General features: G+C 46.8%; 1 protein-coding gene across 2 annotated transcripts in view; it reads left to right on the top strand.

The window, feature by feature from the left end:
- The first annotated feature begins 627 nt into the window (after positions 1-627).
- Positions 628-11,244, top strand: part of GRK5 (G protein-coupled receptor kinase 5) — a 221,310-nt gene continuing 210,693 nt past the window's right edge. For both annotated transcript variants that reach the window (XM_082854560.1, XM_082854559.1), the window contains exon 1: positions 628-851. In XM_082854560.1, the coding sequence (XP_082710686.1) occupies positions 800-851 (52 nt within the window). In that variant the 5' untranslated portion in view covers positions 628-799. The remainder of the gene's footprint in view (positions 852-11,244) is intronic.

Here is an 11,244-nt window from a genome sequence, read left to right as displayed (position 1 = left end):
TGCGGCGCGCTGTCGGGCCCGCCTGACCTCCCACCCCGAGCAGGCCACGAGGGGAGGCCAGAACCCGCACCGACTCCTGCCCGGCCGCGGCGCTTCGCCCGCCGCCGCCGTGGCCTGTGCACTTCTATTTCTGGGTTTTCGGCAGGGCGGGAAGCGGGCGAGCGGGAGCCCCAGGCGTGGACGTGCGAGTCCGGGCTCCAGGGCTGGGGGCTTCGGCTCGGCCGAGCCGCCTTTGATTCGCCCGCCGCCCCTAGCAGCCCTGGGGCACCCCCGCCTTCACTCCGAGGGCACGTCCCTTGGCGGCTCTTGGACTCTGGTAGCTAAGCGCCAGCCCGGCCCCAGGGCAGGGCGCTGGGAGTACTACAAGTCCCAGCAGGCCCCGCGCCGCGAGCGCCGAAGCGGGAGGCGAGGCCCTGCCTGACGCCTGCGCAGTGCGGCCGCCCGAGCCTGCTAGTACCACACCCCCGGGAGGGACCGAGGGGAGGCAGAAGCATCCGAGGCATTAAAGCATCCGAGGGAGCCCGAGGGGAGGAGAATGGAGTGACAGAGAAACACGGAGGTTGGGGGGTGGGGGGGAGACTGTTGAGGGAGGGGGGAGGGGGGACACAGAGGGAGGAAGAAGCGGCGGCGGCGGCTCCTCTTTGCAGAGGTGGAAACTCCGAGGGATAAGAGCAGGAATAATGCGGTAGGCTAGGCGGGCTGCTCGCTCCCGGCTCCGGCAGCAGCGGCAGCAGCAGCGGCAGCACCTCAGGCGCTGACAGCCCCGCCGGCCGGCTCCCTCGCTGACCGCCGACTGTCAATGGAGCTGGAAAACATCGTGGCCAACACGGTCTTGCTGAAAGCCAGGGAAGGTAAGAGGCAGGGCTGGTGCGAGCCTGGCGCATTCGCCGCGGGCCGGGGTGCCGGTGTCGGGCGGCGTGTGGGCTGGGGCTGTGCGTGTGCAGGATGCCCGCAGTGAGTTGGTCGGGAGCAGGACACCTCGGAGAGCTGCTCTGCAAACGTTTCAGGGTTCCTGCCCTTGTGCTCAGGGAATCTGGACTTGGGCAGAGAAGGAGAAACGTCGAGGTTGCAGGGATTAGGATGCTAAAATATCCCCTAGTTTCCAGCCAGCTCTAACCTTATAGATCGTGCCATCTCGGCAGCTGTTGAAAGGTCAGTTGGAAAGGCTTTCAGGAAGAGATGGGCAAACATGCAAATAAAATAGCTTTTCCGAGTCGGCCCGGGATGGTTCTGTGAGTGAATTCGGGGGTGGGGGGTGGGGGGGAATTATTAGAAGCCAGTCTTTGCTTGCGCAGGCTGAGTTGATATAGGCTATTGCTGGAAACCATCCGCTGGGAATGTTTCTTAGGGAAATCCCGTCGTGTGGAAGGAAGCCTTTTAAAGGCAAAGTAAGATGTTGAGGAATTAGCCTGTTCATAGAGTAACGAGAGGATGGCTGTACAACTCACCTAGAAAATAATTCAGGATTTCAGGGGTGGGTCCCCCCTGGGTCCCCCCCCCCCCCGCCTTTTGGGGAGGAGGAGAGGTAAGTGAATTTTTTGGTTTTGGGCTCAATTAAGGAAAGAAAGGTAAGTGTGCCAAGTGTTTTGATGCGTTTTGGATGGAATTAGATTTTTCTGCATTAGGCTATCAGGAAATATCGTCTAAATGGAGTGGGTAAGAACCTAAGTCGAGACTATAAACACACTTTCTGACTCTTCCTTGAGATGGAAAAAAAAAAAAAAAAGAAAGAAAAGAAAAAGAGAGAAAGTGGCCCAGAAACTTACATGCTTCCTAAAATGATTGCGTGCGTGTAAACATACATATTTGGGAACACCTGGAATTTATGTAACATCTCTTTTGCCAGGATTTGAGCTCTGGGTGCAGCCTTTTTATGAAAGGGGAAGTGGTTTTCCCTTTCGTGGGAGGAGGCTTTATTTGACACCCAAGGTAGTAGGCAGTCTACGTAAGGTCTTGACTTCAGAAGGATACTCGGGGAGCAGCCCACGAAAACGCCTTATTTACTTCTTAATATTTTCATTCACCCACTTTAATGAATGAAGGAAGACTTTCTGGCCAACAATAAAACGATTCATGTTTATGCAGACGGTTCCATCACCTTGTGGCACTGTACACGCTGTGTGAGTAGGTGATGCACAGCTCAGCAACTCACGTCGTAATTTCGGTGTCACTTGTCTCTAAAGCAGCAGCCTGGAAGATTTGCTTTGAAAACTCCAGCAGAGTTGAAAATGTGCAGGTCTGTCCCTCCCATTGCTCAGCTTTGGTGTGAACAGACTTTTAAGAGAGGCTGTTACTTGGTGACTTCAGGTTCTAAAGCATGAATGTTTTCTGTTTTCCTAACGGGACATTTTAGCAAATTGGATCAAGGTGGGGGCTGGTGGGCTCTCTCCTGAACGGGGCAGTGTGTCCTGTAGGGGGAAAAGCGGACAAAACAGCCCCCCTCCCCCGCTCCCAGCCTTAGCAGCCGCCACCTAGTGGTGGAATATGGTTGTACATCTCAGGGCTCGGGGGCTGGGAAAGTTTTCACCCTCTCTCCATTCTGAAATTTTTTCCTGGGAAATCATTGGCTGTGATGGTACTGGAGGCTTCGCAAGTTTCACTGGTGTCTCCTGTTGCCTGGGGAATTGGGCTGCCTAGATTTGCTGCTCTACACATTCGTTTGCCTGGAGCTTGCTTTTTTCTTCTCTCAGAATTTGGTTGGTCCTTTTAAAATGTTTTGCTTGGAGTGGGCCAAGTATTATCAATTTTCTCCCCCAGTTTGGTCTCCCCATTTTTTTTTTTTCACCAAAATGAATTTACCACTTGATAATTTTGTCAGGTTAACAAATTGTTTTTTTTTTTTTTAACAAATTGTTATTTTTCAGAGGCTTAGGAAAGAGGGCTACAGTCTGGAGGCTTATATGGAATGACCGAATTACAGTGATTAAAAGTTCCCAAGAATGTGCCTTTCACTTCCTTTTCCTTTTAAAGTCTTTTCAATTTCTCTTTGAGAGTTTGGTAGTCATCTCATGGTGAGAAAATAGGCTCCTGATTGACGCCTTTGAAATGGAGGGGGCCTTGCCTCTAAGGATACAGAGAAACTGACACGTGAATGAGAAAAATTAATCGCTTACACGGAAACTTCATTTTGAAATTTGCGTTTCTCCCCCCCTTTCTCTCATATGTCTAAAGAGAATCCATGATTTTAAGTGCTTCCACTTTCTTCTTGCTGGGTCTTTATTAAAGATTTGAGTACATATATTCTAATTAATGTAGAAGCTTTTAGAAATAAAAGCAATTAATTTTTCTCTTCTCGATTCTCATGTAGTTGAAGTCATTCTTTTCAATTAAGTAATTTTCCTAATAATCGTATAACCCAAATATTCAGAAATGAAAGTTCTAGTCAGTTTAGTGAAAGATCTAACATAAAATTTATAGTATCTTTAAAAATCTGAGTTGTTTAGAATGTTTAAAATCACTTCTTGAAGATTCTTGTGAATGGTTATAGATGAGAAATATGATTGGTAAATACGAAATTTAATTTAGTTCACTTAACAAAATACACTGTAAACAATTTAAAATGTGACTTTCAAGTAAAAGTCACATTTGTCCCAAACAATAGAGAAACAGGCCTTGAAGAAAGACAGACATACTTTGCAAATGCTATGAAGGAATTTGTAGTTGTCCATGTTGGTGGGTAATTTTGGGGCCTATCTTTTGTTATTGTTACGCATTCTTAAAGGCAGATGTCTTCTAAATTCATTGTAAGTTCAGATTCTTACCATAATAATACATGTATAAAGTGGAAAAATGAATATAGCAATAAGATAGAAAATCTATAAGTGAATTAGAGTAAAAATGATTCATCATTAGTAATTAGAAAACATAGGAAGGCAGATTGCACCTTTGTGACAGTTGTTTTGAAATAAGATAGAGATCTGGGTTCAAAATTTTAAACCGCCCAAATGTATTTTGTTCTGGTCTCATGAGAAAACATCAACTTGATCACCCTTAGGAACTTCAGCTTACTCTCCTAAAAAGTGGGTGGTTAGGGAAAAAAAGAAAGAAGTTGAGACTGAATTCATGCCAATTTATGGAAATGAGCTAAGTGATTAAGCATTTAATGAAAAGAGACCCAGACTAACTTTATCTGTCTATCTATTTACATTTCAGAATCTCAGAAAATTGGCAAGCGTGCTAGTGCTGAAATAATAGTAGTGAGAAAGAGTGTTTGCAGAGGGCCTTTTGTGTGTTTCCTTTTGGTTTTATTGTTGCAGTAAAGGTTTTTGTGTTTTGTCATATTCTAGATCTGTTGCCTCACTCCTGAGTGAACGGTGTGGAGCAGAAATTTTGTAAAGGCCCACCTTTCCTTTCTTCACAGGCCAGCAGTAGCCATAGTTGATCAATAAAGACGACAGAGAGGGAGTATTGATCACATTTTCCTGAGCGTGATACTAGCAGGCACTGAGTACAGGAACTGAGAAGTCAAAAACATAATGACTTTGCCCTTGGATGTCAAAAACCAGAATATGCAAGAGCCTTTGACTCAGATATCTCTGTAAATTTGTTGGCCCGGCTCTTCCTGATGATTAAGATTGGGGACCTGGGGAAAGGTGACAGCAGAGGCTGGGGAGGGCTGGAGAGGAGAGGGGACCCGCATGCAGCCGGCGAGGGGCAGGCTCTGCCCGACAGACTCAGCGTTCCACAGCGGGGCTGAAAGCCCTTGTTGCCCCTCTTCCCTCTTCCCCTTGCACCCTAGTTCACGATGACAGAACCAAAACATCAGTGTATTCCGTTATTAGAACATCGGGATGTCTCTGAAGCCCGCAGCCCTCCTACTGCTATCGGCAGGCGTACTTAATCCACCCCGTGGCTTCTCGCTTCAATCTTCCCGCACAGAAGAGCGGCAGCTTTGCATCCTGGGTGCAGGCTGCTCAGCGTGTGTCAAAGCTGCTGGGCCTATTTAGTACAAAGCTGTCATTAAATGAAACTGCCTTTTACTTTTTCTGAGTTTCTTTTCAGTACTGACAACTTGGAGGTGGAGAAACCAAAAGCAATTGTTTTCAGAGGCCTTGCTTTCCTACAGAAAGATTTCCAGTGATGATTTTACTTAATCTAGCTGCCTGTTTTTAAAACCATCAGATAAATGCCCACAAGACTCTCGTCTTTCGGTAGCTTAGCCGCTTCTTGTCAGATTCTACACTCCAAAACGCTTGATTCTTCCAGCCCCCAAACTAATCCTTGTTTAAATTATATCTTCAGCAGCCATAATTCTTTTTTTTTTTTTTTTTTTTTTTGCGTTACGCGGGCCTCTCACTGCTGTGGCCTCTCCTGTTGCGGAGCACAGGCTCTGGACACGCAGGCTCAGCGGCCATGGCTCACGGGCCCAGCCGCTCCGCGGCATGTGGGATCCTCCTGGACCGGGGCACGAACCTGTGTCCCCTGCATCAGCAGGTGGACTCTCAACCACTGCGCCACCAGGGAATCCCAGCCATAATTCTTGTAGTGGCTTGCCAAATGATACCCTTTGGGTGTGGGCCGAAGACTTCGGTAACATCCAAGTGAATTTCAGGAAAGAGCTCAGTATAGGACCAAATTCACCTTTACCAAGGGCCATTCAACCCAGACTTGGGAATTTGCAGTGTTCTAGTGAAATGGTTCCAGGACTGCAGGTAATACTTAACGTTAATATTTGTTGCCAGTATATTTGTAGCTCAAGGTAAAGTATTATAGTATCTAGTCATTTTTGAAATAAAAAAGGCTTATGGTTACAAAAAGATTTCACTGCAGTAGATCATGCAATTCAGAGATGAAATTTGAGAAAACAATAGAAAGTGACTTAAAAACAGGTGACACATAGAAAAGGAAATCAGGAATTTCTTCAGTCTTACAACCCCTAGCCCCTACACCTCACTTCAAAATAGAATAGTGAAGATAAAAGGTTTTAAGATGTGATTTTAAATGATTAAAATAGATTATGTGGGCTTAAATAAAAGGAGTGATTTCTACTTTGAAACACATCCTATTACATTTCAGTGAAAATTTTTATTTAAAAATATCCTAAACGTTGAAAAGATTTTAATCCATAAGTAAAACTTAAAATTTTATCTTTTGGGGGTAAAGACAATATTGTTCCATCTGGTACCATTCAGACACTGGAGGAAGCACCCCATTTGGTATAAATTGTGCTGCCTTTTAAAGAGAAAGCATTTATGTCCTGACTAGACCTTGCCCTCTCCCCCAGTTTCTCATTTTGGGTTAACCATTCTTAAATTGTCTTCTGAAGTTCTTACAAGGGTAAAAATCATTCATTCATTTAGCATTTGATTGTTGAAGGACCCTGTTGGAGGTGACATTTTGGATGTTCAGCCTTGACGAGATGCAGCTGGAGGTGGGTGAAGAGATGGAATTGGGCATCATCATTATCTTCTTAGGCTTTTAAACTGATGAATCAGATCTGAATAGAACCTGATTTTTCCCCCGAAGAGCTGAAGCTGTCTGTTGTGTGACCCGCTTAGCTGGGAACTCTCTGTTGACTCTGCTGTGCCTAGAACTTGAACACTAGCCTGAGGGACCAAAACACAATTTAAGGATAATTCAGAAGTCATACCTGAGGGATAGGCCTGAATCTGGAAGACAACTGCTAATTTTCCAAGGTACTGTTTTTATGACAGTCAGTTCCTACAAATGGAAACCACTCAAAACAATAGCAAGAGGACACTTTGGTTGAGGAATGAGAAGATCCAAGAGGAAAGTCGTGTGCGGAGGTGCCTTCCAGGTGGGACCTTGGTGGTCTTCCTAGGGCAGCAGCCTGGGCAGGGCTGATGGGCTGCAGTTCAGGGGTAAAGATGGTGGAGGCCGCCTTCCTTTCTGGCTTTTTCTTGGAATTGGTTTGAGCATGTCCTCCGGTGGAGCCTGGAATGACCTGAAAGTGTTAGAGGCGTCTGTCTAGTCCTCTAAAGATGTGCTGTCCAACATGGTAGCTACTAGCTGCATGTGGCTGTTTACATTTAAATTAATTAAAGGGAAACACTCCATTCCTGAAGCCAACCACGTCTCAAGTGCTCACCAGTCACGTGTGGCTACTGCTACCCTGTTGGATGGTACAGATGTAGAACATTCCCAGCACAGCAGAAAGTTCACTTGGACAGAGCTTCTCTAGAGTTCTACACCTTGAATTAAATGAGTGTGATAACCCCATAACTTCTGACATGAAAACTGGGAGAAGGTAAGGGAGGGGAAGGAGGGGGAGAAACAGGAGGGGCTGGGGGGCTGGGGGATCAGGGATTAGGACTGAGTCACATCAGAGAAAAATGCAGTTCAAGGACAATCATAGGTGTTGGTGGTGATAGTAAGCCACCCATATTCCTCCCCCCCCTTGTTTTTTTTCATATCTTGTTGGGAAATTTGCCTAGATTGAGCAACTGACTGTCCTGATTTAAATTTTTTTTTGTTTTTTGCGGTACGTGGGCCCCTCACTGTTGTGGCCTCTCCCGTTGGAGAGCACAGGCTCTGGACGCGCAGCCCCAGCGGCCATGGCCGACGGGCCCAGCCGCTCCGCGGCATGTGGGACCCTCCTGTACCGGGGCACGAACCCGCGTCCCCTGCATCGGCAGGCAGACTCAACCACTGCGCCACCAGGGAAGCCCCATGATTTAAATTAAGTGCATGTTATAGATGCGCACAGGGCCCCATGTTCCTTCTCGAAACTCCTGAGGTGAGGATATTTTAAAACCTTCATTTTATTAATAAAAACAAAAAGTCATGTGTACAGTAAATCCTCAGAAAGAAGGAAAAAAAAACAAAGCCTCTTTCTATGGATTTCAAAAAGACAGTCTAAAATGAGCGGGAAAATAGGTAAAACAAGTTTAAGGGTTTCTGTTTTCTTTTGAACACGCCAGATTGAAAGAAGATCATGGAGAAAGATGTCAAGAACACACTATTCCTGCACCCGGTTTAAAATGATTTCTCTTTAAAAACTGTTTCCTGTGTGATTTGAAACCTTTTAATGATAACCCAGTTAGAACACACTTAGAAAGCAACATGATTATTTGAAACAATGAAACAGTGCGCTGCTGTTCTTTGGGGTCGGAAGCACAGGACTCTGTCTGAAGTTGTGCCAGGGAGTCGACTGGTAACCTCCTCCTGGCAGAAGTCAGCAATAAATTAGGCTCATTTCCATAGGGCCTGTTTTGTCTCTAGGAATTTGTGGTCGGTGGAGTATCAGTATTTTTTTAAAAGGCAATGATGAAATAAACCTTAAAGGAGAACTTCTGGGGCCTGTGCAGAAAGTAAAAGAAACGGAGATAAACAGATAAGAACATTCATAGGTTGAGAAGCGGCAGAGGTCCACGGGACGGCCAGGGCCTGGGCTGCCCCAAGGCTTCTCGGTGGGTCTACTGATCTGTTCTCCACTTTCCAGAATAGAGGTCACCCCTGCTTTTCAGATGAGGAAAAGCGAGAGGAAAGAAAGGGAGTCACTTGTCCAAGGTTACTTGAATTGCAGACTTTTCTAGAGAAGCCCTTCAAAATCCTTTAACGTTCCAAAAGAAATCTTTCCCCTCCCCTGTAATAACATAAGCCCCAAACTCCCACAAAACCCGAAAACCAAAAAACCAAACCCATTTCTCTGGGCGGTATGGTTTCTAAATGTAAATGCCCTGAGGTTGCACTTGTGGAAGAGAAAGAGGGTCTCTTACAGATTTCCTGGGGAAAAGGGGCAAAATGGGAATCTAATTGCCCTCCAGACCCTGACTTCAGCTAAATGCCAGTTTGAGAGCAGTTGGATAAAGTAATTCCTGCTAGGCTATGAATGACTACCATAAAGTGAGTCCTCACAGTGGGTGTTCCCCTTTTAAAAGTAGAACTGTTTATCAGCTCGACTGCATCTGTGATTGACAAGGGGGAGACATATACAAACGTGCCTGCACCTGTGCATGTGTGCACACATGGCTGCGATCCGTTCTGAAGCCCCCATCACCTGTGTTCTACCTGCGTTCCCCCGTCCCTGACACATACCAGCACAACCAAAGAGCAAGGTCAGCCTCTTGGCATTCTTCTTCTTCCTGGCAGGGCTTGGGGAGAATCCTGAGTAGCCAAAGAATTGCCCCTGAGGGACAGGGGATTAAACGAGATGGGCGGTGGTAGGGACATGTCAGCGGTGGCAGCCCTGCTCCCTTTCCTTGGCAGGGCCAAGACATGGGCACTGGACAGGCCAGTTCCTGCTGATGTTGGCTTGCCACATGCAGGTCATGTCTGCCCGAGCTCCCCTTCCTTGGGTGCTTGCTACCCCTTGGGAGATCCTTGTTCCCGTGCAGCTCTGGCTGATGCACCTTAGGTATATGCTCATGTCTCTGCAGCTTTCTTTTTTTTTTTTTTTTTTTTTGCGGTACGCGGGCCTCTCACTGCTGTGGCCTCTCCCGTTGCGGAGCACAGGCTCCGGACGCGCAGGCTCAGCGGCCATGGCTCACGGGCCCAGCCGCTCCGCAGCATGTGGGATCTTCCCGGACCGGGGCACGAACCCATGTCCCCTGCATCGGCAGGCGGACTCTCAACCACTGCGCCACCAGGGAAGCCCTCTGCAGCTTTCTTTACTAATAGAAAAGTAGGGGGCTGGGATGGGGGTTACCTACTGGAGTGGTTTCTCGGCCACATCGCAGGGCACACCCCCTCTTCCTCCCAAAGAGAATGTGTGAAGCAGCCTTTTCCCCCAGAAAAGCTCTCTCAGAGTTAACCCTTTCCATGCCACAAGGATAACCTCGTGGGTATTTGCATTTAGAAACCAGACCATGCATGCGTGGGTGCATTTTGCATTAACTTAGGAACTTTACTTTTCAAGGATCTTTGGGAGCTGAGAGTCTCTTCCTTGGGGGTTGCTGTCAAACTTGAGATATCCTGCTGGAGAGGAGGCAGCACGAATGAGGGGACAGGGAGTCAAGCCTTTGATCTGCTCCTGCAGAGAAGGTGAAGCTCCAAACTTAACCGCTTCAGGAAGGGAAGTGGGGGGTGAAGGATAGAATGACCCGCTACAGGGTGGAGAGAACCCAGCCAGTGTAATTGCTCTGCATATCTGATAAAAGGTCTTATGAAACCTCATTTGAAAATGGAATTCCATCTTGGCACAGGTCTTAGCACCACTTGTGAAATGGAAACAAGCTGGAGGAGGGTCAACAAATGGGCCATGAAAAACGGCTTTCTGATGGCTGTTGCAGGAATGCACTCTGCTCCGTCCTAACAGTGTCTGGGCGCTGAGGAACAGCTTGTTAGGATGCTTAGATAACATCCCCCGAGAAGGAACCCCAAGGTCTAGGACAAATAGGGGTGGGATGGGGACAAAGAATTGGGCCGCAGGCTTGAATGGCAAAGATGTCTCAAAATCCCACTTTTCTCAAGCCGAGTGCTGTAGTGGGTTGATGCCACTAAGCCTACAGTCACAGATTAGGGAGGCTGTCAGTCAGACGAGTGTGTGCCTGGAACGTAGTAGGTGTTCAACAAACCTTGATTTGGGAATGACTGATGTATATCTAAGTTTTGTGGAGGAGGGGGAAGAGCCAAGAAACTAAGGTCCTCAAGAAGTGGCCTTGATGTCGCAGTAGATGGTAAATTAGGAGATGATTCAACACGGTTAAGAAAGATTAACTAAGGGTATAGGGCAAATTGGAAAATGTTTTCCAAATGTTTGTCTTAACTGTGAAAAACGTCTGGCAGACTTCCCCACTCCGACCCCCAAATTGGAAGTGGTTTGTTTTTACTTGTTTTGGAAGAAATAAATATTTGCATTCGTCCAAACATTCGGGGCAAACAGTTCTCCCCAATTCTGAGGCTCTGTGTGGGTCGGAGATGTTTCATGCTGATAACACTCATACCTTTTTTGGTTAAATTGAAGGTAGCTTAGGACACAGTCTTCACATGCTTTTCACATCACTGCTAGAACGAGGCTGAGCAAATGGAAAGAAAATAGGAAGCCAAACACGGATCCTTCCAGATCTAGCAATGGCTGATGACCTGGCATTTGAAGGATAGAATCTTTATAGAAAAATTGCCTGTTTGCTCATGGGCAAAGAGGCTGGATCCAATTAAGACAAGGAAAACGTATGTTAACTCAGAGAAGAAATTTCTAAACAGTCAATCCTGTAATCCTCTCTGAAGAGGAAGGGGTCGACCTGATGGGGCTTTATGGATGATGCCAAACCCTGTGCTATATAATAATTAGTAACCACTGGTTATTCTGCCTCACACTCATTCCCCAAACCACTAACCATCACT

This window comes from Leucopleurus acutus (assembly GCF_964270905.1).
Source record: "Leucopleurus acutus genome assembly, chromosome: 14".
NCBI lineage: Eukaryota > Metazoa > Chordata > Mammalia > Artiodactyla > Delphinidae > Leucopleurus > Leucopleurus acutus.
This window is presented reverse-complemented; position numbering and strand designations above follow the sequence as displayed.